The sequence below is a fragment of the Brachyistius frenatus genome, unplaced genomic scaffold, assembly GCF_029030835.1.
Source record: "Brachyistius frenatus isolate BFR_SWC_R1_liver_20210118 unplaced genomic scaffold, ASM2903083v1 Contig_8, whole genome shotgun sequence".
In the NCBI taxonomy this organism is placed as follows: Eukaryota; Metazoa; Chordata; class Actinopteri; family Embiotocidae; genus Brachyistius; species Brachyistius frenatus.
This window is the reverse complement of record NW_027210607.1, coordinates 1,883,396-1,910,632: the sequence shown is the minus strand read 5'-3', so window position 1 is coordinate 1,910,632 and position 27,237 is coordinate 1,883,396. Positions and strand designations below refer to the sequence as shown.

The following is a 27,237-nucleotide window of genomic DNA, read 5'->3' as shown; positions in this document are numbered from 1 at the left end:
CGTTAGCGTTTGCTGAAGTTCGCTTTCTAACTGCTCGATAGCTTTGCCGCTAAGTTGGCTGACTTTATTCAGAAGACCAATTTGCACCATTAATTCCCGTCTCATAACTAAGCTTTTCTTTGTTAATGGGGCAGTTAATACCAAAGGATAACCTACAATAGCGTCCTCCATTTTGAACTGTCTGGCCCAATCCCAATGTCCACCCTGAACCCTGATCCCCGATCCCTGAACCCTAAATCCTGAACCTATATATCTAGATAGATTTATGTTAGTAAATGCAGACATTTAATACAAAAATTATTATAACTAACTTTACAAATGTGCAATAAATAACCAGAGCAGCGAGCAGCCAGCTGATGTCACTTCTAACATCCTCCATGCTTAGTTTATTTACATTCTGTGGGCAGGACAATGAGAAGGGTCCAGCTGTAGCCGGACCTTATTGGAGAGAAGACGACTACATTTAAGACGTCATGAATTTTGCTATGAACTGTGGGTAATTCCCTTTGGCAAAGTTTGCAGAAATGCAGACTTACGGAAAGGGTGCCTAAACGGCTCAAAATGTCCACCAGAGGGCCCTCATGGACTCGATGATCTGACAGTGGGACAACCACGACTCACTGGGGATGAGCCTCAAAGACTGAGTCTGTGAGGGTGAATGTTGGGATTAGGCCTCTTACTCTCTAGAGCTGTCGGTCAGTGGCGCAAATTCACAGGTCAAAGTTCATCAAACTCATCACAAAACAACGTGTAGCTTCACTTCCATTCATCATGGCGAGTCCATTTGATTTCAAATGCATTGTGTCTAATTTTAAAAATCGACATTGATAATGTGTCAGGAATGTTTTGTCCAACAGTAGCATAGGGATCTTTTAGTTATATTAAAGTGGGAAAAGCACAAGATTTACTAATGACTTTAACAGTAGCTCTGTTCTGTTCCAGTGTAAGCCATGATAATTTTGTCAGTTAGACAGGATGAACAATGCCAGCACCTTCATAGTGTGATATGTCAAAAGGTCACAAACAAGAAATAAATCAAACTTGTCTTTCTCCTCCTATCTGGAAGTAACAGTTTAACATGGAGCGACTGTAGCTTAGCTTAGCAAAAAGACTTAAAGCCAGGTCCAGTAGCCTAACTTTGTCTAAAGTTAAAAAAAAAAAAACATTGAAATTTTTAAGGGACAATTTGTAGTTTTACAAGGACCTCTGTGCCACCAGCAGCCGGCTGCTCTGACTTTTCAGTGGCGACAAGACTCTGCAGTACAAATTGCTGGTCAGAGTCAGAAGTGGCACGCTGTTAAAGTGGTAAAGACGTCCGCCACTGCAGAGCCGTGAGTCTGGTATAGCGATACCTTTGGCTCAGTGACCTGTATAATATCTCAGGTCAGCAGAGTTCCCTCCTGCTGTCAGACTGCCAAGGAAACAGAGCTGGAGGAGCGCAGCAGGCTGTTCCACACCAGAACTGTTTCACTCAGCGCTGTGCCAGTGGAAATTACTGTGTATGTGTGTATACAGGTCTGTGTGTGTGTGTGTGTGTGTGTGTGTGTGTGTGTGTGTGTGTGTGTGTGTGTGTGTGTGTGTGTGTGTGTGTGTGTGTGTGTGTGTGTGTGTGTGTGTGTGTGTGTGTGTGTGTGTGTGTGTGTGTGTGTGTGTGTGTGTGTGTGTGTGTGTGTTTTATGACCTGCCATTGCAGAGTCAAGTATCTGAGGTGTTAGCTGCTTTAGATGGAGGCGACGACTCCTGGCTCTTTGATATGGAGAACAGGCAGAAATGTGGGAACGGAGACGGACTCAACAACACACACGCACACATTCAAAATGACAAAATGCTAAACACTCATTCCCCATTTAGGGAAGTAATTTAAATTTCAAAGTTAAGATAAACTAGAAATTTTACAGTAAGTAAAAACAAACAAGTCTACTGTGTGTGATATACAGTATCAAAACCATTCAAGTTGGGAATCACAACAGTATGTCGGGAATTAAAGTGAAATTTCCCTATTAGACATTTTTTTATATCAGATATTCTTATATCTTTTAATAAAGTGATTGGATTTGGAGCAAACTAGACTTCTTAAGTTGGTAAAACGTTTGAATTAGTCCTTTAACTCTGACACATTTTCACACATTTAAAAAATAAACCCTTCGAGGTCGTGTGGGAGAGAAATTTGTGCAGATTCACATCAAGTCGGTTGAAGCTCGTCTTCTCCGAGCCATGACCCACAGTGGAGCCATTGTCCTGGACAGGAAGAGCAAATCTAATTTAACCCCCTCCCCCTCCTCCCTCCCCCTCTCCCACCGGCATCACCACCACCACAACCCAAATACCTCCAGACTAATTGGGTCTGAAATCAAACTCCGCTCAGCCTCGCTAGACCTCCAGCGCTGTGACAGGCTCGGGGCAGAAACACAGGGATCACTTTATATATAGAGCACAGAGGGGGATTTGGATGGTACGTTGCTTTGTGAGAGGATATTAATTAGAATTCTGATTAGGATCATAGAATAGAAAGTTAATCAGAGCTCCTGTTTTATTTATTTTAATTGATTTGAAGGAGAATAAAAACACTCAAGTAGATGTAGCTGACACACTTGTTATAAAAACTGAACCCACGTACAGTATAATAGATACTGATCCAATCATTACAGGTATGTTGACATTAGTCGTTCATTAGTTCACCGTATCAAGATTAACAATGAAGTGTAGGATAAAAAATAAATGGGTCGACACGTCCTCCACCATCTTACATCTGATGGAAAGGATAGATGCATTTCATCAATTTCAGCATTGAAATGTATACTGTATGCTATCAAAGAAACAGGAATTCACACTCACCAGCCTCTCCTCCCATTTATCCTCTGAAATGTCAACCCCCAGCTGTTCCCTCCAAGCTAATGTTCAACAAAAAGACCAATCTTTTCATCAAATGTCTCATATCAGGTCCTTAGCTCCTTTTAAATATATAAAAAAAAACTCATTAGAAATGGAAGTTAAACAGAAACAATTTTAAAAATCTGATGTGCCAACATTGTGCTATTTTGTTTGGGTAAATAGCAGAAAAAAAGAAGAGAGATGCTGTATTTTTCTCGCACCTGGTTAAATATAAATATTTTGAAGTTTTTTTTAAATCTGCTTTTTCACACTCTGTCGTAGAGTTGGATTAATACAATTCTTTTTTTTTCTGCATGTTTCATACGAGGCCACAACCAGTAGCCTGTTAGCTTAGCTGAGCACAAGTAAAACAACAATTGAAATATGATGAGAATTATATTAATTGGGGGTTGGTTTGAGAATTTTGCTTCCTTTGGACAGAACCGGGCCAGCAGTTCCATTCTTTGCGCTAAGCCAAGCTAACCAGCTGCTAGCAGCTTCTTGTTTACCGTGCAGATGTGAGAGTGGGTATCAAGCTTCTCATTAAAATCTCCGCCACAAAAGTGAATTCACCGATTTAAATTGTCCAACTCCCAGGTCCTTTTACCCAGCATTCATAGGTAGTTGAACTTACAGTCTGCCGACGTTCCCATGCTTCCCAGGCCGTTCTCAGTGAACCATGATCAAACAACAACCGCGGAGTAACCTACTTTTACTTTTCATACATCTCTCTTCCTCACAGTTCATTCATTTACAGTGGATGACGCAGATGATTGGCAGCGAGAGGCCGGACAGCGCAGAAGGACACTCATTAAACAGACCTCGTCCTATTTTAGCATGGCGCTCACTCAGCCATCAAACCAGGGTTTGTTGTCACTCCTTTGAGCAAAAATTGTGCGACATGCAGAAACTGGAGGAGAATTACTCAACATTTGATTTGCAACTCTAACCTTCACTTTAGGAAAGAAATAAGCTGTCATTTCACCCTCCAGTGGAAACACACAAACAGAAATGGCGTTTTTTTGTTTTTGTTGTTTTTTTTTGCTGCTTTTGCCATCCTTCAGTCAAACAGCAGCACGAGCAATGAGATTTTAATCACTTGGTGGGTGGTGTGAAATAAAGTCACATGTCTGCCGTAATGACTGGTGTCTGCAGGCTCAGTTGCAGTGTGTACATTGTATTGACTGCAGTATACAGCGGTGGGCTGTGGTACTCGATCGTGATGTGCTCTAAAGATAAAAACAATGTAATCCGGCTATTTCACAATCTAACTGGGAAACTAAGTCGACCTCGTTACGCATTTTCTTTTTGTGAAAGAGTTGTAATCAGACCAAGATCTGAGAGTTGTAGGTCTTTTAAATATTCACTTTAACCCTTAGTGGAGTTGTTTTCATCAGTTCACATCAGTCATGACATTTGTAGACATTTCAGGGAAGTAAAACAAATTGTTTGCATTTGGTTTCACTGTCATAAACAGAGGCGTTTCTGTGGTGTGGACAAAATATTAGAAACACCTGTCAGTACACGTATAATCCAATACAGGACCATAAACCACATCCTCTGTAACAGTCATACAGTTGAATCAACACCTCTCAATCTTCACAGAGGAGGATTTACTGCAAGATTGCTGTTTAAGCCTGCATTAGTTGGAGCTTTATGTACCTGATAAACTAGCAGACGAGTTTATGCTTTAGTACTGTTGGATTTTATAGAATAGGCACTTGAATTTGCAACTTAATAAACAATGAAACAGTTTTTTAAAATTGAGTCGAGTTTATTTTTGTTTAATTCTTGTGCAGCAGTTTGTAACTTTTGTTTTGAAAGGTGCATTATGCGAGCATTTTGTCTCCTTTCATATCCGAATAAAGCCTTAAGAAGCATTTGCATGATGGGCATCTGTGTCTGCATGTGAACAGGACATTATGTTAAAGAGGCAGTCCGCCAATTTTATTATAAGTTCAGTTTACTCCTCGGGCTGTGAAGTCTTCTGCAACTTTCTGCAGTTTAAAAGAAATGTAACCCTGATGATGCCATTGTGGGTGTCTAATTAAAGATGTTATTGGGTTGCATTATGGGAATTGGATCCAGCTTCTTTTTTCTTTTTTTTTTTAGAGCTTGGCAAATACTAAAGACCAAAAGTCAAGATATCTCTGCCTCTGCTACTTTAATCTGTCTCCGCGGGGACAGTGGGAGTTTCTGAGAGTTATTGAAGTACAGCACTAAATTATCAGAGTACCCGCTTTGGGCTGTTAATCTATTGTCTGGAAAAGAGTTTAGAATCTACACTTCTTGGGGCAAACAAACCAATGAGCACAACAACCGAAGGGCGCTTTAACGTGACACTTTTCTGGCAATCCTTGTGTCATCACATGCGTAATAAATTACCTCGGTTACTACTTTGACCAGTTAAAACCAACACAAGTCATTTAAAATCTGTAGACAATATGAATCCGAGTAGCAGACGATTGCCTCCGGAACATGATCACTTATCTGTAAATCTTTGAAGGCAGTGAAGTGACTCCAGGTGATGGAGGGGGTTCCATGTTATAGACTCACAGGAGCCTCTGTCGGCCCCCCTACGGAGGCAGCCATTGACTGAACTCGCCACAGACTGGGCTCTAAACAAAATGTTCCATGAGTGATGTCAGGCTGTCAGCTTATTTTCAGAGCACCATTTTGATGAACAGTTGTTATTGTTGCTGCTCTTGGTCTCCACTCCTTGTTTCTCATCTACTAGCAGAGGAAGTCAGGGCTGTAAAAAGTGTGTTTTTATTTAGCACCTCTCTCACTATGTCGCACCTATGTTTCCTGGAGTCTCGGCTCCCACACAGCGTGTGTGTGTGAGTGAGTGAGTGAGTGAGTGTGTGTGTGTGTGTGTGAAGAAGAAAGAGTTTCACCTCGACTGAACAAGGTGGTTGTGGGTGCTTTGAACGTCTTATCTTTGTTGAAGCTCTCATCTGATCACAGATGAAATCCTTGACATGCAGATCTCTGTGGCCCCTGTTAGACAGACAGTCTTTGTCCAGGACTGCACAGAATAAAGCCCTGACTGTGGGGACGGGGCAGGTGGAGCTGAGGGCAGGTTAAAGCGCCCACCACCTCCCGAGGTGGGGATGGGTGTGGTTGAAGGAGTCAGTTAAGGAGGAGTGGTGGCGAAGAAAAAAAAAATCCCTCAGATGTGGGTGGCTGAGCGGAGGAATGAACTCCCACCAGGGTGAGCATGAAGAGCGCGGGGCGGGAAGTGTTTGGGACTTCTCTCATTTCACTGTCCTGACAGCCCACCGATACCCCCCACCCCCCAACCAAATCAAACCAAACCCTCCCACACCCCCGCTCAATGGGACACCTGACACCCCCCCAGCTGCAGAGGCTCAGTGTGGATTTACTGAAGGTCTCCTCACTCCATCTCGATTCAGCTCGGGGACTTTAATGACTGTCACATTGTTGATGATCCATAATTTATAATCACTGAAGTTCCACTGTTGAGCACAAACAGAATGTCCTTTAGAGAATTAAGACATCTACTTCATGTATCCTATTTTTCTGTATTGTATGCTGATGGACTCCTCATCATCTTGTCTGAGTATGAAAACAGAGACGAAGGCTACGGTCGACTATATACAAACAATATGCGAGATAAGCTGAAGGAATCGTTACAATGCACGAGCAGATCACTCGAGTTGTTTTTGTGAAACCACAGATAGTGAGCTCGCTTGTATAGAGATATATATATCTATATAGAGATATGTGTGTGTGTATATTTATATATCTATATATATAGAAATATATATATCTATAAATATGTCTATATATATATATATATAGAAATATATATATATATATATATATATATATATATATATATATGTTTATAATACCTTTAAACCTATACACTGCAGTGTATTTTTGTGTATGTTTAACTTTGGATTTTATTAGATTTTTGTGTATCTGCCAGCTACGACATTTTATTATTTCATTCTGGGGATCAATGCAGTAATCTATTTGTCTTTTTATCATAATGGTGCCATGATGGACATGAATCAAATTATAACTTGAAGTACCTTGTTTAATTAAGCCAAATTTTTACCTCAGGAAAAACAGTTTGACCAAAAAAACAGCCCAACTCAAGGTCCACTTACTAGTTGTTTTTTTTCTAGAGCTTTCAACCAAATCTGTGTTCATAAAGAGATGGACTTTTCTTACTCGACATACAGATGGATTTGATTCAGAGCAGCTACTGTCGGTGAATGCTTGAAAGCTCTGAATGGACCTTGATTTTTGCCAAAAAAAATTATTGTTATGCTCTCCATCTCTTTCCTGCACAGCATTGTGGGACAACAGTTCACATCAGGACCACACTGCTGTTGAATTATTGCAGTGCTTATTACCAAATATTAGCAGGGCAGCAGCATTTTGCTATGCTAACGTTAGCGTGTAGCTCAGTCGTTGGTCTGTCAGTCAATCTGAGGAATACAACAAGTGTTTTGTGTTGATTTGGCTGTTTGGGTTCAGTGCCCACTTCACTGGTATCATCAGATCTGAGCGCTCGCCTGGTTCAGGCAGAGTTACATATAAAGCAGCTTCTCACAAAGCAGCCACAGATTGAAATGTTTTAAAAGGCTCCGAATGGCGCGACTGTTTCCACAAGTGGCTCAAGGTTAAGTTGTTCCCTCACTCTCCTGCCTTGCCCTGCCCTGCTCAAGTGTGCTATAGGAGTGCCAGTGGATGGAGTGTGTGCCAACGGTTGCCAACTGCACAAGACACACACACACACACACACACACACACACACACACACACACACACACACACACACACACACACACACACACACACAGCCACGCCCCATCCTAAACACACACCCATTCATCCAACTACCGATAGCGTCATTTACGGCGACAAGATTGTCATTCAAAGCAAAACAATACCTGATTAGAACTAAAACTCATGCCAGCACACACACGCACACCAGTGACAGCATGAAAGACTATCCCCTTGAGAAAGGGGGCATTTTGCGCCAAATGCTCGGGGAGGTAAATTGCGTTAAGCGATGTGTGAAACCTCTGTAGAAAAGCAGATAAATTGAATGCATCTAAAATTTCCTATTATGTCCCTTAATGTTCGGGAGGTGTGTGTGTGTGTGTGTGTGTGTGTGTGTGTGTGTGTGTGTGTGTGTGTGTGTGTGTGTGTGTGTGTGTGTGTGTGTGTGTGTGTGTGTGTGTGTGTGTGTGTGTGTGGACTGTAAAGGCCTGACTTCAGAGGCATGGCTGTCCCAGAAAAAGGCGGCTTCTTGGGAAAGAAAGGAATTTGTCACTTAAGCTCTTAAACTCTTAAATCTCCTCTAATACAGGACAATCAGCAGGCTCTAATGTTTGCAGCCCGCGTCTCCTTCTCCGCTCAGACTCTGGGCTCTGCTCCGATTTTACGCCTCCTCTCTGAAGATGAAAAACAATCCGGGTTCCCAACCCTGGATGTGTGTGTGTGTGTGTGTGTGTGTGTGTGTGTGTGTGTGTGTGTGTGTGTGTGTGTGTGTGTGTGTGTGTGTGTGTGTGTGTGTGTGTGTGTGTGTGTGTGTGTGTGTGTGTGTGTGTGTGTGTGTGTGTGTGTTTTAAACTGTATGTGTGCTGATGGGGGTCCGTATACCTCCCTCTTCTCTTCCCATAGTGGTAGTGTTTTGGCTAGTGGCTCTCAAAGCCTTTTGAAGTCTCTGGTGTTATCTGGGTGTCAGCCGTGGTGAGGATGGTCAAGGTGGGAGAACAACACACACACACACACACACACACACACACACACACACACACACACACACACACACACACACACACACACGGACAACCTGTGTGTCAGATAGTCGCTGCATGGACAACTGGAGTCGTTAAATGAAGTCATACGTTGTGTTTGAAGCGTGTGTTCTTGCACTCACGCTTCCTCCAGCGTCTAATGCAGCAGCGGGAGAGGATGGGATCCCGACAGGCCTCTCAACATGGTAACAGATGACTAGTTGTTGAACACTACAAAAAGCGGGATGCACTAAATGACTCCGATTTCACACGTCTAAGAAGTCCATCCATCTGTTCATGAAGCAAGAAACCGAACGTTTGGAGCATCGCTTGCACTTTGTGTGTGTGTGTGTGTGTGTGTGTGCGTGCGTGCGTGTGTGTGTGTGTGCGCGCACGCGCTGCAGAATATTTTTGAATCCTCTCATACACACCCTGATGGTGGTTGGTTATATGAGTTATAGTTCTGTTTCCCAGAAGGCCGTCCAAGCCCAGAGAAGACACACACACACACACACACACACACACACACACACACACACACACACACACACACACACACACACACACACACACACACACACACACACACACACACACACACACACTACTAAGTTTGGAACACAGTGTTGGCGTCATTCAAATGCTACAACTCCACAACCAACAGTAGAAATAAGCTTTTTGGAGGAAATCTGGTAGAAAACATGTTTTTTTGCAGCCATCTCACACCCCCCTCCCCCTCCTCCGCCTCCTCCTCCTTCACCACCACCTGAACCAACCTGGAATATTTATTTCATGTTTGATTTGATAATCCTGCAGCCTGAAGATTTTTTTATTTTTTGACTTGTGGGTACAGCGACATGTTGGAAGATTTTTTTTTCCTAGTAGTGTGAATGCGCCTCAGATTTACAAACAGTCCACTGTTCAGCTGTGGAAACTGATTTATTTCTAATTTAATTCTTTGGGATTCAAGGACGCAGCACCGTAATGGTTTTTCCTCTCATGTCACGACCGCACACGATCCTCCTGCGCCAATGTCATTCACATGCTCTCTGGAGGAAGAATAGGCTGTACATGGGAGTATCCAGCTGTGTTTACCGTGTTTTTTAATCTCTTATCCCGACAGAAGAAACCGGGTGTCCCTGTTTCATGATTTTTAAGAATTCAGATTGCTGCAGGCAGGCAGTAAACACTGTGACTTGCATGTAAACTCATTGACTGGACCGACAGACTGGGTGTGGATATTTCACTTGTGTGTGGTTATTTGACTTATTTCCCTCCCTGTTGTATGTTTTTCCCAAAAGCATTATGCACCAACCAGATTTTGATTTAAGCACGAAGAAAATCAACTATTCCACCGACTACAACTACGACAGTCACTCTAGAAGTGAAGAGTGCTGAAAAAGGCAAAAGAACCATAGGAGCCAGTTGAACCAGCACTTTGTAAATTCAAATTGTTATGTGGAGTTAAATTCTTTGTTATAATCCTGCTGCAGTTTGCAGGAGTGACTTGTGATCATTATTGTTTCCATCAACCCGACATAGTGCCAGTGTTGCATTGTTTTTTATGACCCAGCAGATTCTGTGACCTCTCCTGATTTTCTCACTCCTGATTCCTTAAAATTAAGCAACACTGAAGGTTACTGATGCCGATGGGTCACCAAATGCAGTGAAACGTTGTTGGTTTGGACAGAGATCATTTTCAGTTTTAAACGACATTTGAAAATGAAAACATTCATGTGAATGTAGCCTAAATTCAGATTTAGGCTGTCGAGTTACACTGTCACATGTCCACTAAATCAAAACAGGAAATTGTTACATACAGACTAGTTATCATGAAATGTTTACATCAGGTAACTGTGTAACAAGTGTAACTGTTTCAACTCAGAAACATTAGACTGCCAATATCTGACCAGTTTAAACTGAAAGGAGATAAAGAGGGACGTGCAGCAACTCTTTATAAATGTAGAATTTGTCTAATTACATTGTAACATATCTGCTAATGTGTCTAGAAGTAATCAGTATCAAATAAAACACTAAATTCATACATACAGATCAGTTATGAGTGCTCAATATTTACACCCGCCACCTGCAAGTGTTTTTTTTTTTAAGCTAACTGAGCTTCCTGACAAAATGAGCCATTAAGACTGAATGAGTTAATGATGTGAACTGAGAAGATTTTAAACTGCATTTGAAAAAAAAATTCATACTGTAGACCTCAAATAACTAAACATCACACCAACACCACAAAATGATCAAATAATAATGATTAAATTATTAACCACTAAACATTTCACTCCTTCTAAACAGCATTAATAATGTCAACCTGTGAAAGCCATGTTTTTCTCCATGTATGCGTCTATAAAACTACCAAATCATTTTTACAAAGGACTGACTTATCAGGTTAAATACATCACAGCATCATCATAATATTATTACGACTATAGTTCATTACTTATGCATTACTATGCTCACTAATACATTTTGAAGGTTTTAATAGTTTGGTTGGATTTAATAAATCAATATAAACACAAAACCTTTGTCTTTGACCTTTGATATCTTACAGTGTTGCAGCTTTTACTACCTCAGTTGTAACCTTGACCTCTGACCTCCTAATGAGCTGCATTCTGTAAATAATTTTTTCCACATTTTATATGTAAAATACTGCAGATTTTTTTTAGTATGAATGTATGTTCTCCTCTGTCCTCAGATATGGTGGGTGTCTCCGTGTGTCCTCCGGCAGCCCTGGACTCGGGCGTGGAGCTCCTGTGTCGGCTCTTCGGGCTGTGGGGGCAGGTGGGAGCGGGCGGCCTCGCTCTGATAGAGTGGCTGCTGGGAGACGAGGAGGGCAACGATGACGCGGTGTCAGAACGCAAAGCTTCCAGTCTGGTGAGTCTCTGACATGTAACTCTTATTTTGTCAGAAGATTTCCATTAATTTGTCGTAGTGACCTCGAAGCAGACACATATTGACAGTTTGGATTGTTACACTGCGGAACAAGAACACCTTGAACAGCACACGGGAACAGAGCGAGATGTTCGCAGAGCGGTAGACTACACGGATGATTTCTAACCAGGAAAACTGATGACGGTCAAGGTTTGATTCTGTGGCCACACAGGACTCAGTCGTGAACTGTCCAGCTGGAAAACCATCAATGATAATGCGATATAAGGAGGTTTTTACCGACTTTTATTTAAACAAGCGGTTAACTCCATATTAAACATGTGATTTGTGTTGGTTTAACATGGACACACAGCTTTCAGCTCTTGTTTTCTTCTGCTCACTCATGTAGTCAAAATAGCAGAGTGCTTTGAGACACCAAGGTTTCTGCACTCCACCCCCACTTTGTTTAGCCGTCTGTTTAGTTGCTGATGTTTTCTGAGAGTCATTGTAGAACGCAGCTCTGAGCAAAGGATCTGTGAACTGCTGCTTCTATTGTTCTTCGTGTTTTTGTGTTATTAAAGCTGCACCACTCTGTATTTTTATACCAACCATGAGTCAAATGATTGTTTCTGACATGAAACCTGCCACTCACAGTGACAAACACAGATAATTATCACCTAATTTTGCAGTTTCCCTCAGTTCCACTGAGCATTTTAGTGCTTTTGAGCTCATTGTTTTGGTTTTCAGATTCAGCCAGGTGTTTTCAGAAACAAAATAATACAAAATGCTACCTGCCCAGAACCCTAACACACACACACACACACACACACACACACACACACACACACACACACACACACACACACACACACACACACACACACACACACACACACAGTGACCAGCTGCTGACCAAAATGGAGCATCTAGGGGCCAAAAAGCCTGATATTTCCCTCCAGAATCTGTGATAAAAGAGCTCAAATTAACATGAAGGTTGGACTTAGATTTGCCGGGTAGCAGACAGTCAACTCTGAAATAATAATTTTTTTTTTTTTTAAATGCTCTTTTAAATCCACATCCAGGAAAGTGACTCCCATTTTTTTGTGCCCAGGATGAAGAGGACTTCCTGTTTGAGAAGGGGGATTTGAACCTGTGGGCGGAGCCAGTCCAGTGGGTGAATCTGCTTCACCGACACCTATGCTACCTCATTGAGCAGACCCAGGACCCGGGAGCAGCGGGACCAGACCAGGTGGACCAGGTCCACCAAATCCACACCCGGGCCCGAGCCAAGGCCCTCAGCTCCCAGCAGGCCCTGGACTCCCTCCCAGTCCTGCCTCAGTTCTCCTGCACCATGGAGCACGCCCGGCTGACGCTGCGCCTCCAGAGGGCCACTCTGGCACTGGAGGTGCTGGACAGGCTGAGGTAGAGGAGTTGGTTTTAATCACACCAATTTCTTATTTTAACGAGGAAAAGTAATGTTTACAAATATTTCATTAAAGTAATCGGATAAATTAACTTTTGTGAACCAACACAGGGAGGCCACAGACCGGCTTTGTGCACAAGTCTTAATTATCAAGGCAAGGGAATGGAGGACAATAAGGTGCTTTTATTTTGTACTTCCTTCTTGCAGGAAGTGTTTTCATTTGTATGATTATGGCTCCTTAATTACTGCTTTTTGTATTTCAATGTTCTTTTTTTTCATAAATGAAAGAGATTGAATTGAATGACTCGCTTCTTTAATGGTCAAAATATTATAGAGAAGCAGGAGAGATGAAAAACAAAACAATAATAATATTAATATTAATAGTGTGTGTATATAGTGGTGAGCAGTTGTGATGCCATGACAAGTCACCATGAGCTTGTGCGTAAACACTCGATGCACTGTTCTCTTATCAGCCGGGAATGTGTCACACAACAAACTTCAACAGTGTCAGCATTGAGCACTCCGCTTTCTCCGCGTCCACCAGGGATTTAAGGTCGGAACAGAAATGGCCTCGCCGCCTCGAGCTTCGAAACACACCGGCTTCAGTGGTGTGATTGTGCAGTGAGCCGAGTGTCTGCGCTGACACGTCACCAAAGTTGTATTTCAGTGAACGCTCCAGCTCGTACTGTATGCTTATACGAGGTGTTATTTTCCTGTGATATTTAATTTACTGCAGGATTCTTCCCATTGGACTGTGTTTTTATGCTTCCCTCTAGTTTCCCTGGTTATGTAATTAGGAGGGCAGGCACAATAGACTACTGTCCTCCGGGTGGGTTTGTGTGTGTGTGCGTGTGTGGATTCATGCTGCCCTCTCATACAGCTGGACCCTTCTCTCTCCCTGGTAGCCATGTTCCCTGTTACAGTAAAACTGACGTAATGTTTTGGAACAGCCCAACATCCCCCAATAAAAACAGAGCCGTGTGATGGGGAGCGCGGTTTCTGTGGACGAGGACATGTTCGAGGGATTTCTCAGTAGCCCTCGCTGTGTCTGTCCTTCACATTAAAACTATTTATCACAACTTTGCAAAATAGTCCTGGGGCAGCCCTCAGCCTAATTTTAGGGTTGGTAGTAGTAGATTCCAGCCTCTTATGTCACTTGTTTTTCGCTTGTTGCTATTTTCCCTCTTTCTTTCTTTTTTTTTTTTTTTTCAAACTTTCCCTCCTTTCCCTCCTTTCCATCTCTCCTCAAACCATCCAGCACTTAGCAGCATATTGAATCATGTCACAGAAAGAAAACTCTCATAACCACTCTTCCAATTATGATAATATATGGAAACGACTTAATGGTTACCAGTGTTGCACAAACCGGCAATTTCTGGTGATATGTGTTGCGCTGCTTTTTTTTTCATACCCTCTCTGACTAAAATATGTGCCTTTCAGAGGGCCCTTGATATAAAGTCTCGTCTTCTGCTGCCAACTCTGCAATCTTTCCACTGCGGTTTTTCAAACTTGACATAACTCCAGGAGCAGACTGAGAGGAGTTTGACATTTTCATGTGAACGCTTTGCCATCCTTGGGAAGGTCACATCACGCTGAGACGGGGGCAGCTTATTGCAACCGCACTGCACTCTTTTGACTTTATAAAAGGAGGGACTGTGGCGACCGGGTGGCTTTTGTTATTAAGGAGGCAGGTTTGGTTGAGATCCTTGAAAATGGATGTGTTTTTGTGTGTCTGGGGCTTTAGTTTAATCTCTATGTGGATAGAAATGAGACAAAAAAGACATTTTCATCACAAAAAAGTTCAGTAAAATGTATTATTACAGCCAAATTGTCCTGAATGCACCTTTAAATGTACCTTTAAATCTTTCTCCATCTCTGCTCAGCAGGTGGCGCCTCAAGTCTTTCCCCTGTCAGTTCACATTGTGCTCTCAAGGGGGCAGTGTTGCTCTGCTCTTCTACATGAAAAGCACATTCCTGCAGTCTGGGCTCTGACGGTTGGGAAAAGCAAGTTATAGAAGAAACTCAGAGGAGTCCTTTTTTTAAAAAAAATTTTTTTTAAAAACAGATTGACCCCAAGCAAATCCATGTGGTGTTACAGTGACTGTGCATGTTGTGATTTAGGAGGGACTGATTTCTAACACGAAGGTGAAAGTTTAAAGTTTAGATTGGACAAAAAAAGTAGGTCATGTGAGCGCAGCAGGCCCGTAAGTGCCTATTTTTCCATGTGTAGACTGGAATAGGCTGCTGTTACTCTGTGGAAGTTGATTATGCAACCAGTGGAGTCTAAAAATTGTGCTGCACTCTGCCTGGACTCCTCTCAGCTCATACTTGTGGTCTCACCCCATCCACAGGGAGAGAGAGAGGGGAGGGAGGGAGAGGCAGAGTTTCCATCCATTACAAATACATGTCAGCTTCCAAGTGTGGTGGTCCAGAGACTGGAGGGGTGGCCGTGTTGCTGGAAGGTCGCTGGTTCAAACCCCAGGGCTATGCTGGGACTTCAGGAGGGGGCTTTTTGAGCAACTATATCCCGTCATTTAAATACAGTCAGGGGGTTTTAAAAGCACCTGCACCCCCCTCCCTCCTTCACTGGAGGACCCAGGTGTGAATGTGTGGATGTGCAGGAGACTGGCTCGCATTCATAGATTTCCCCCCCTTGATGCTTGCTGCATTCTTTCACAGCGAGAGTCAACCAAAAAAGCAAAACCAACTTCCACAAAAATTGGTTGTGATTAAAAGAAAAAAAAAAAAAAGAGAGTTTGGAGGGGGAGAGATGGTGGGGGGCGGCCGAGGTTGGATTTCAAGGCGTGGTGTTGAAGAATAGGCGGCCAACCGGTGAATGGAAGGGGTTTTTTTTCGGAGAGGAGGGGAAGGAGGCGGCTCCTCGCAAAAGTTTGCACCGACTCGAGCTCGCCCCTCCCCGGCCGCCGCCAGCCATTTATACCCATGCGAAAAGGCTCGAGCTCACAGTGAAGCACTCTGGCTCAGCGCTTCTCGAGGGGAGGAAATAAAACCACACAATACAAACCTATCCCCCCCATTTTTTTTTTCTTCTTCCTTCTTCTACGGACTTAAAAACTGCACATAAACTTCTTTTTTTTTTAAAAGCAACTTTTCAAAACTTTTCCACAACCAAAACCAGTCGTGGCACAAACTACCGCTCGTCGCATACAAGGAACCTGCTCGGTCCTCCATGAAAGAGGGAGTGCGGCAGCACACTTGGGGAAAAGAGATGTCAGCGACCGTCTTGTCTGCTTTCTACGACATGGACTTGCTTTACAAGGTAATTTTTTGTGTCTGCTTATAAGGAGTTTTGTACATTTTGCACTCTTGTTAAACGCCGCGTGGCTGAATCGGCGTGTTCACTGCAGCGGAGAGTGAGCATGCGTTCAGGCTGCAACTTGTTGCAGGCAGATAAAGTTATCTTAAACACGACATGTGGTCAAAATAGCACCGTAGTTAAAGCGTGAAGTGCGTTGCTAACTTGTGTCTTTTCTGTCCTACAGCAAGATAAAACCATGAACATGAACGCCCTCCACATCAACAGCATGCTGGACAAGAAAGCAGTGGGGGCTCCGGTCACGACTCCGGGCTCCGGCGGCACCTTCGCGCCGGGATTTTTCCGCAGAAACTCGACCAGCAACGTGGAGGCGATGAACAACGGCAACAAATACTCGATGGGCTCCTACGGCAGTCTGAAGGAAAACACACCGAGCAGCAACAGCAGCGCCACGGCCCTCATGAACAAGGAGAACAAGTTCCGCGACCGCGCTTACAGCGACAACGGAGACCGGGGCGTGCTGCAGCAGAAGCCTGGCTCTCAGATTAACTCCACCCGCTACAAGACCGAGCTGTGCCGCCCCTTCGAGGAGAACGGGTCGTGCAAGTACGGGGAGAAATGTCAGTTCGCTCACGGCTACCACGAGTTGAGGAGCTTGTCCCGCCACCCTAAGTACAAAACGGAGCCGTGCCGCACCTTCCACACCATCGGTTTCTGCCCTTACGGTCCCCGGTGTCACTTTATTCACAACGCCGACGAGCGTCGACCCGCTCCGCCCGCCAACGCAAACGTGCAGGCGGGGGAGCCCAGGTCGGCTCGTGAGCTCTGCGGCTACGGCCAGAGGGACAGACCAAAGCTTCACCACAGCCTCAGCTTCTCCGGCTTCTCCACCCATCACGGACTCGAGTCTCCCCTGCTCGATAGCCCTACGTCCCGGACCCCGCCGCCTCCCACCACAGCCTCTTCCTGCACCTCCACCTCCAGCTTCTACGATGACGTCCTGTCCCCCAACTCCCTGTCCTGCATCAACAGTGCCTTCTCTTTCCCCGGACAGGACTTGAAAGCCTTACTGGCCCCCCTGGCTGTGCACACCCCCAGCGGCTACGCCAACAACCACTCCACCGGTGCCTACTACGGGAACATGCAGAGCAGCGTGTGCCCGTCCTCCCCTCCGACCTACAGCATGAGCCACTTGCAGGCGCTGCGCCGCCTCAGCGAGTCGCCGGTGTTCGAGCCTCCTCCCAGCCCGCCAGACTCGCTCTCTGACCGGGAGAGCTATGCGAGCGGGTCCCTCAGCTCTTCCGGGAGCCTTAGCGGCTCCGAGTCCCCAAGTCTGGACGCTGGAAGACGTTTGCCAATCTTCAGCAGGCTGTCGATTTCAGATGACTAATCGTGTATCTTTTTTCTTATGGATTATGGACGGTTAAGGCGAGAGAGGGGAAGGGGTGTCAGTGAGAGAGGTAGACTGTCCTTCAAGCAGAGGATCCAAGGTGAAGCCCCCCTCACCCCTCCTGGCCCACCACCCTGTTTCAGCAGCATCCACCCTGCTGAAGTGCCTTTGAGCAAGACATTGAATCCCTTACCAGCTCCAGAGGGACTGACCCTGCTCTGACCTCCCTGGACGGGGGCAGGAGCAGAGAGGTTCACCCACTGGGATCAATAAAGCTTCACAGTTTAAAGTGTCCTTGACCTGGCATTAGTGTAGTATTTTGTTTTCCTTGTATGTAATATAGCTGTATTAAAACTTAGATAGCAAACAGAAGGCATTCCATCAGTGCCTTGCCCAAGGGCTCATGGCAGCCCCTCTCCCTTTTCCTTTTTTTTTTTTTTTTTTGCTCTATCAGGCAAGCCACACTTTTCCTGGGATTAGATGTGTGTAACATGACTTGACAAGAAGAGACTGTAAGCGGTTTCAGATTTCCTCCCATCCTGCCAAGAATATGCCTTGACTTAAAGTAACGTTTTTGTTGTTTTTTTCTTTATCAAAGTGAGTTTTTTTTTTTCTTCCTTTCTTTCCTCTCCGAAAGCTTCAACTTCCATTCCAGATCTGTCTTCTCCCAGCGCCACCCAGTGGTTTGTTTGGTTAGTCTAGTTCGTTGCTTGGTTAAAAAGCACTCTTGAGTTGGGTTTGTTTGGGGAAATCACTGCTGATGGTTGAATATATATTTTTTTAGCTGTTTTTGAGTGATTTACATAGCGGTGCATAACTGGCTATGGACTATTTAACTTATTTATTATCTTGTGAAAAAAAGTATAGGCTACATTGGTAATTTGTGTCCATACTGTATTTATCAAGTATGATGAAGCAATAGATCTATATTCTTTTATGTTTAAATTATGATCGCCATTATTAATCTGCATAAAGTGGAGTGTATGTTCTTTTCACAGTAATATATATATTTTGTTTTTTTCTCCTTTTTTGTAACTTCACTCGGTTATTTTTATTGTAAATGAGTAAAAAAAAAAAAAATCTTAATTTAAGAGAACGTATGTGATATTTATTTCATTAATTTTGTTTCCTTGTTTACGTTTATTAAAAAAAAAGTTTGCGTGATTGCTGTTTGCTCCTGAGGTTGTGTCAGTGGTGTAGAAGGCTTTTATTTTATTTTTATTTTTTTTTGGAGGAGGATCCCTATTTAGATGTTTCTGTAGAATGTATAAACAATGTGGTTGTACAGACCGTCCAAACCTTACTTCTTTTTGTTGATCTAGATCAGATGTCAGTGACAAAGAACCCAAGTCAATAAATTAACCAAAAAGTATTTTTGTTTTTTTAATTTTTTTTCCTCTGTTTGCACGAGATCACACTGTGATTCCACCCACGTGCTAAAGAATGTAGCAATCCCTTGTGCCCCAGTATTATTGTGTAGTGCCTATGGGGTTCACCATCTTGACATGCCTTAAAATTAACCAAATAAAGTATTTTTCCTACATGGCATCTTTTTATACACAGGTCGAACTGAATGTAGTGTTGGATTCTGAAACTTTTTATTTTTTAAGGTTGTTACCACTCAGACACTCTGACAACAACAACCATAACCTTTCTCGAGATCCCCATTCCTCTTGATATCCTTTTGCTCTTTTTGTTTTTTAATATTGAGATCTAGTCTTTGAGAGTTTTGCTGGAGGGAAGTGGAAGGACACGTTTGGTTTGTACATAGTAGGTACAGGGGAATGCGCACTATGTACTTTTGACTACTTTATCAGAAGTAAAGCTTTTTGAATGTAACAAAAAAAAAAAAACGGACAAAAAGACAACGAGAGTTGTAATATTTTTTTCGGGGAGTCAGTTCACTACAAATTGAGTGTGAGACTGTTAACTTTGTACTGTACATTTTTTTTTTTGTAGTTCTCCCAATAAAAATCATTTTGAAAACGTTTCCGGGTGTCATTTCTTGTGTGGACGTGCAGCAGATGTGATGTAAACATCAAAACCGTGAGCTGCCGTGTTGTTTGTGTTGCTCTCGTAAACACGAGATGCCACAGTGAGTAGTCTTCCTCCTGGAGGGGAAGAAGAAATCTGGGGGGGAGGGAGGGGAGCAGAGCCCCAGCTGCCCCTCAGGCACTACTTGGCCTGGTATATTCCGGGGTGTGGAGGGTTGAGGTGGGGTTTCTTGTCCACAGCATACAATAAAAGCACCAACCATCTAGTTTTCAGAAAAACCCATTACTCCTCGTCTCCATCCTCTGTCCGACCGGTAGGTGTGCTCTGTCACAGGAAAACCTGCTTCTGACAGCTTGTTACCAAAACACAGAAGTAACACAGAAACCCACAGGCCTAAATAAAGTGTATGCAGTGTTGCATAATGTTAGGAGTTCTGCTCCGAGCACATGGCGGTGAGCAGACTGCACGGTGAGAGGAATGAGGTCTGGACTTGTAGAGTGGGAAATGTTTAGGAATGTGGAGCCACAGGAACGTCAGCCGAACGTGTCGGTGGCTCGAGATGGATCCTCGCCATGACGATATGATTTGATAATTTTTTGATAACTGAAGAATCATGATGATTTTTGTGATGTATTATTCCCCTGTGAATTTGAAATAAAAGTATTACTTTTTACCTCAACTTTTTTTTTTTTTTTTTTTTTTTACAAGTATACATTAACAACACAATAGTTAAACAGTTCAACTACATGATAGTATGTAACGTAACATAAACAGCATCAATGCAAGACTGATGCATCAATGTGTGGGCACAATTTTACTGTAGCTGCTTCAGGTCAAGTCTGTTTTAACTTATTTATATTGTAAGAAGTTACTGTAAATTTAGTCCAGTGGTTCCCAAACTAGGATTCGAGGCCCTCCAGAGGGTCACTTGTTCAATCTGAGGGGTCATGCTGTGATGAATGAGAGTAGGAAGGAAATGGTTCTTTTACTTTTCTGAGTGAAATAACTGGACCTTAAACAGAAACCATCAGAAGTTTAGACATGGAACATCATAGCCATCTGAGATCAATAAGAGGTACCTCATCTGCATTTTTTAAGTAAAGGGGTAACATGTTGTTGTAATGTAACTGTATGTTAAATCTTGATCAAAAAAGTAACTGCAGCTGTAAAATATTAAAAAGTACAATATTTCCTTCTGAACTGTAACAGAGGAGCAGAAAATGGCTGTAAAGTGCAAGTACAGTACATAAGTAAATGAAGGAGTGAACGATGAGCACTAATATGACTGTTCTGTAGGATTCTATCTGAAGTTATAACACTCCAACAGAAATCAGTCACATCTGAATGTCCCTAAATGTTGAATCCTTCTCACTGAGCTCGTATTGTGTTATTGTGTGATATCACCTTTCACTCAGGTCACAGATGGATGCATCATCACCAGCCAGCAGCTCATAACTCATTAACTCTGCAGCTGTAAATGTGTCTCTACTATCAGTCACCTGAGTGGGTAAAACAGGGATAGCGGTGGATCCAACATCCACTGCCCCGTGACTGCACCGTCGCATTTGGTCACGTCGAGATCAGCTTAAAATGCTTTGGCCCACATTTCGTTGTGAAGCTGCTGTTGTTGTGAAGTTGAAATGTTGTGTGTGCCACAATTTTCCAGGAGCATTTCAAAGACGGGCCGTTTTTTTCTACAGGGCTATTCTGCAAAGTTATCGGCAGGAGCAAAGGCATTAAGAAAATAAAAGGCCCGGGAGTCATGTGGTGCCTGGAGTTCACGCCAAGATAAGGCAGGCTGATAAGAGCCTCAGCAAATATTTACTGTGTCCTCAGGATTTCATAATGAAGTGTTTATCAGAGCAGAGCCAAAGGGCTGCACAATGCGCCGCAGCCCTGCCAAGCAGGATCCGCGTACCTGTGACTCAGTGTGTGTGTTTGTGGGAACACGAATGTGTGTGTCAATCAACAAACCAACGTATAAAGCTTGGTTGAATGTATTAACGTTCCTATATGTTATGTCTGTGAAAGATTAACTTTTCCTATAAAGGATGTGTATGTGGTGTGTGTCGGTGTGTGTGTGTGTGTGTGTGTGTGTGTGTGTGTGTGTGTGTGTGTGTGTGTGTGTGTGTGTGTGTGTGTGTGTGTGTGTGTGTGTGTGTGCGCGCGCGCAAGTCTTGCTGGTTAATGGGGCCTGGAGCTCCTACAATGAAAGGAAACACTCTCTGACTTGTGATTAGGGCAGGAAGAGTCCCGCTTCCTGGCCACCACCCATTTCCACCTCTTCTTCGTCCTGCTGTTTTTCCTCCTCCTTCAGTTTCCCCTCTCCTCTGTAGTGGCGGCCGACGGCTTCTAGAAGTTACTATTTGTGTTCCACTGCTGCGCCGGGAAGCGCGCTGCTCGTCCTGGTATTGTTTTGGCATGCTTTAGCCCAGACCCCGGGGTCAAGTGGTAATAGCATATAACTTTTGAGACTAGGGTATATGGGTGCCAGATGGGTGGAAGTTTGCCAAATACAAAGCAGACAGAGGAGGTTGTTAATCATTTTTATGCCACAAAAACCCAAATTAGACTCTGATGAGGCCGTGTGTGTGTGTGTGTGTGTGTGTGTGTGTGTGTGTGTGTGTGTGTGTGTGTGTGTGTGTGTGTGTGTGTGTGTGTGTGTGTGTGTGTGTGTGTGTGTGTGTGTGTGTGTGTGTGTGTGTGTGTGTGTGTGTGTGTGTGTGTGTGTGTGTGTGTGTGTGTGTGTGTGTGTGTGTGTGTGTGTGTGTGTGTGTGTGTGTGTGTGTGTGTGTGTGTGTGTGTGTGTGTGTGTGTGTGTGTGTGTGTGTGTGTGTGTGTGTGTGTGTGTGTGTGTGTGTGTGTGTGTGTGTGTGTGTGTGTGTGTGTGTGTGTGTGTGTGTGTGTGTGTGTGTGTGTGTGTGTGTGTGTGTGTGTGTGTGTGTGTGTGTGTGTGTGTGTGTGTGTGTGTGTGTGTGTGTGTGTGTGTGTGTGTGTGTGTGTGTGTGTGTGTGTGTGTGTGTGTGTGTGTGTGTGTGTGTGTGTGTGTGTGTGTGTGTGTGTGTGTGTGTGTGTGTGTGTGTGTGTGTGTGTGTGTGTGTGTGTGTGTGTGTGTGTGTGTGTGTGTGTGTGTGTGTGTGTGTGTGTGTGTGGGGGGGGGGGGGGGGGGGGGGGGGGGGGAACCTCCCATTTGATCAGGTTTTCCCTGCAGCTCTTGTGTCTGTTGATTTAGTTAAGAAAAGTAGATTTAATCCAGATCTTCTCATATTCAATGAGCTATAATTGCTAATTATTACAAAAGTGAAAGTAAATAATTTCTCCTTCCATCAAGAAGAACCCCTCACAGATCCCTGCTGGCTCCAGAACATTGAGTCACACCAGTGTCATAAACCAAAACTTGAAAATCTCCTCTGTAATCTTACCCGTGATTGTTAACTTAATGTGACCTTATTCTGGCCTCACAGTGAAACAATGTGTGCATGTGTCTTTGTGCGGCTGAAACCTCACCCAACTGGCATAACAGGATCAAGAAGCTGTCCAGAAGCACAGAGGGATTCTCACCTAGAAGCTAAGTTGTTCAGTTGGTTGCAGCCTAAGGTGATATAAATGCAGTATCGAGGTCCGTCTTCATGAAAGCTGCCAAGAGAGACAAGACCGAGCACTGCAGTCTAATGGGATTCATTCCTTCAGTAGTCTGGATCCAGAGGCAGTAGGGGTCTTACCTGTAACTTGAAGTACAACTATGTAACTTTTCTGACACATGAGAAGTTTAACTCATAAGCAACAAAACACCCAGTTTTATTTTTCAGATCAAAGCACTCATGGGTTGTAAAACTAGAATAGATAGAAATGGATGTTGCTGTCAGTTCTGAAACGTTAAGCCAATGCGGAAGTGTCGTTAAGTGCAATACTACTGACAGCCACTAGGTTGATTTAAAAAAGCGTCTGGCTCTATAGACTCCCATTCAACTTCTCTCATGAAATACCAATTCAATCAAATTCACTCCTTCTGATCAGTGTTCTGATGATCCTTCTGACTGCAATTCCTTAATTATTTACATATTAGGCCTCAAAAAGAGGTATGTTTGTGGGCATGTCTGGTTTGATTGACGTGTCTGCGATGCAGTTAGGTTTTACCATATTGGGGGGTCCTATGATTCCCAGTTAGATCCACTTCCCCAGCTCGTCCAGGTATGGTCACTTCTTGCTCCAAAAACTAAAATAGCGAAATGGCCACTTGAAGCTTCAAAACAACAGTTCACAAAACACTGGTACTTCCCTGCATATATACACTTTTACAGAATTTAATACATGAAAATCATAGCAGAAGCTTTTATGATAACATTCTTGGTGGAAAGTCTTATCAGGCGGGTGTCATTCAAATAATAACATGGGGCTATGTAACATAATGTCCAGCCCCAACAGCTTTAAAGTGACACAATTAATAGTTTATTGGACATACAATAGTTTTCCTGATGTAAACGTTTCTGATATACATTCACCTCAATAACAGGAGGTCACAGTTTGTATTAGCATTCACTTTCAAAATCACGTTTTTCATTTTGTTTTCAGGAAGTAGTCTCCAGCTCCACACTCAGCTGAGGTGATCTCCCCCGCTGCTGCAGAGCAAGATGCCGAAGAAGGTGATGCTGTTTGTCCAGTGGATTTGTGATGGTCAGAGGCAACGGTGATGGAGATGTGAGATCGCCGGCGCTGCCTGGTCCGCCGTGTTCCTCTGCCTTCAACGCATGCTGAGCTGTAAATATTTACAGAGCGTCCTGTGAGGGGCCCCGAGTGTTTACTGCTAATGCTTGTGGCTCCACAGCGAGCGCGTGCGTGAGCGATGCAGAAGAGACGCTTCTCTCGGTCCTCGTGCTGTGTGTGTGTGTGTGTGTGTGTGTGTGTGTGTGTGTGTGTGTGTGTGTGTGTGTGTGTGTGTGTGTGTGTGTGTGTGTGTGTGTGTGTCGGATGAGGTACTTCCCTTTGGTCTCTCCACAGTTTACTAACACTAGCCCCTGGCTCTTGTTCAGGCCCCGGGCTCTGAGCTGCATCTGTGAATCAACAGTTTCAGGGCGAGGCGGTCGCTCCTCGCTCTACCTTCTCAGCAGATGACCGAGACAGAGGAGAAGTGTTTGTTTACCTCGCCTCACCCTGCATACGAGCGCTGGGGCGCTGACATCACTTCTTTGCGGGTGGAACATTCTCATAAAACATGTTTTCTTTACTCCGTCCCCAACGTAAATAATGCAGAGGGTGTAAATACCGTTAAGGGCCGTTTTTAGGCAGCAGCTCCGTATAAAGATGTTTCCAGGGTCGTGTAGGCTGGGCTGAGCCGCGTGGGCGGATGTTTCACTGTGGCAAGCAGTTAATGAGGCACACAGACATGCTAAGCTGGCCTGGCTCTAATTTTGATCTTTGGCTGCTTTATTTCAGAGGTCAGAGTATTCTTGGCTGCCCTTTAATCTGCTACAGAAACTAAGATAAAGGTACAATATACGATAACCGCTCCATACGGGGCAGAAAACCTTCCCATCCATGCATGAAAAACATAGTTATCCGTTGACATGGGCACGAACCTCCTGAGCTAACACACAAATAGATTTTTTAAATTTTTTTCCCCAGATTTTCAATTGCAGTATTATAGAGCTAATGACATTTAACAAATTAAAAGACATTGGTAATTTGTGGCTCATTTACTGTATACATCAATTTACTCTACAACATCCTTAATATTTTTCTAATATGTTTGCTAAAAAGGTCTATTTGCACAAAATTTGCACGCTTGTCTTTAAAGTTAGTGTATCCATATCTATTAACTTTACTCGACTGTTACGCATTCTGTATTTCTTTGTTACCCCTCTTTTTGTGCTCACTGTTTATTACTGAATGACTATTTGATGTTTCTTTGCACTCAGCTGATGTTTGAAGCTTCCTGTGTGAAGCACTCTTCTGCTACAGGGTGCTACTTAAAGTATGTTCATTTGGATTTTGAATATTGGCAACTATAGCCAAAACTGACCATTACAGTATAAATATGGTAATTCTACTGAATGAGTAGCCAGTGGTGTTGTGGCTTCAACCTCACTTCCCTTATATTGCAGTATTGCCACATTGTGAATCTGAGTGTTTCCTTTTCCTCCACCACCGATCAACACACACACACACACACACACACACACACACACACACACACACACACACACACACACACACACACACACACACACACACACACACACACACACACACACACACACACACACACACACACACACACACACACACACACACTCTCCAACCTCTCCTTGTGGGAGTTTGTCTCCCTCTCGCTTGTCTGTTGTTGTTGTTTTTTTTCTTGTTAAGTGCAGAGGTTAATACGATTTCTTTTTTCTTTTTTTTTTGCCTGTGTTGGTCTTTAAGGACGCTTTTGCACTGAATTGAGGGAAGTTTTGGGCAGCACAGTGGTGCAGTGGTTAGCATTGTCGCCTCACAGGGAAAAGGTTCTGGGTTTGATTCCGGTCCTGGGCCTTGCTGTGTGGGAGTTTGCATGTTCTCTGTGCCTGCGTGGGTTCTCTCCGGGTACTCCGGCTTCCTCCCACCAACCAAAAAAACAGGCATCTCAGGTTAATTGGTGATTCTACAAAAATTGCCCTTAGGTGTGAATGGTCTTTGTTTCCGTCTATCTATCTGTTGGCTCTGTGATCTGTTGGCCAGGGTGTACCCTGCCTTTGCCCAAAGCGAGCTGGGGTAGGCTCCCCCGTGAACCTGTTCAGGATGAAGATAAAAGATGGAGAAGGTTTGCTTCAAGGCTGAAAGGAGGGAACAAATGTCTGAGATGAAAGGCAGCAGTCTTATCAGGTGTTCGTGGGCAAACTAGGAAATGGAATAGTTCCAATGCCGGAGTGATAAAATCCACCTGAACACCTGTTGAAGTGGGAACATCCCACCAGGAAAGTCATCAGGTTTTTGAGAGCTTAGAGAAGGTTTGACATCACACTGTTAGTGGTGAAAAGATGAAATGCACCTGCTCTGCTCAAAGGTGAAAATAGACAGAATTAGCCTAGTCATCACTGAATCAAAACATGTAGAAGTGTAGTGTATAAATTTATCAGTGTATATGCATCACTACACCCGACTTCTGGCTGGATGTTTAGAGCATGTTAAGCTACTGTTCATTAGCATTTCTGGCTAGCTGATGAATCAAAGTTTTCCACTAATCACTGCCCTTTCAGCTTTGTTTTGGTGTCCAACCTAACATGAACATATCAGCTCCTGTCAGGGAAGGTTTGTCATCATTTTGGAGCAGTTTATTGTCCAATATTTCACTGTGCCTTTTTAAGCTCTGTTTTGGTCTCCACCAACACCTGAGAAAAATGTGTTTAGTTGCTATGGGTTTATTTTTCTTTGTATTTAGTCTTTTTCCAGTAAAAAGTTTACTTTTTTTTTTGCTCTGGCATGCAAAACATAATGTAATAGTAAGTAGAGTAGAGCAGAGAAAAACAAACAAATAAAACCCTACATCAACAATATCTGTCATTTAAAAGTTTGCCTTTATGGCTAACATATGAAGCCATTCCCTACTGCTCATATCAAATCAAATAAGACTGTAGCTGCTAAACCT

At 43.5% G+C, this 27,237-nt stretch overlaps 3 protein-coding genes across 3 annotated transcripts in view; all 3 read left to right on the top strand.

Moving 5' to 3' along the window:
• thada (THADA armadillo repeat containing) overlaps nt 1-13,249 on the top strand; it is a 111,899-nt gene extending 98,650 nt beyond the window's left edge. The window contains exons 37-38 of the mRNA XM_069689818.1: nt 11,359-11,537; nt 12,643-13,249. Coding sequence (XP_069545919.1) covers nt 11,359-11,537; nt 12,643-12,957 — 494 coding nt within the window. The 3' untranslated portion in view covers nt 12,958-13,249. The remainder of the gene's footprint in view (nt 1-11,358; nt 11,538-12,642) is intronic.
• Nucleotides 1-27,237, top strand: part of LOC138615940 (ras and Rab interactor 2-like) — a 459,963-nt gene that overhangs the window by 67,701 nt on the left and 365,025 nt on the right. The window lies entirely within an intron of this gene.
• Nucleotides 15,901-19,611, top strand: zfp36l2 (zinc finger protein 36, C3H type-like 2). The gene is made up of 2 exons (XM_069689816.1): nt 15,901-16,234; nt 16,458-19,611. Exons 1-2 carry the CDS (start codon nt 16,145-16,147, stop codon nt 17,619-17,621), a joined length of 1,254 nt encoding a protein of 417 aa, XP_069545917.1. The 5' UTR covers nt 15,901-16,144; the 3' UTR covers nt 17,622-19,611.

Bases quoted from the DNA above. Each gene is read 5' to 3' on its own strand.
- zfp36l2 (XM_069689816.1), top strand. From the start codon at position 16,145: ATGAAAGAGGGAGTGCGGCAGCACACTTGGGGAAAAGAGATGTCAGCG. The intron at 16,235-16,457 runs GTAATTTTTTGT...TCTGTCCTACAG, and splicing joins ACATGGACTTGCTTTACAAG to CAAGATAAAACCATGAACAT.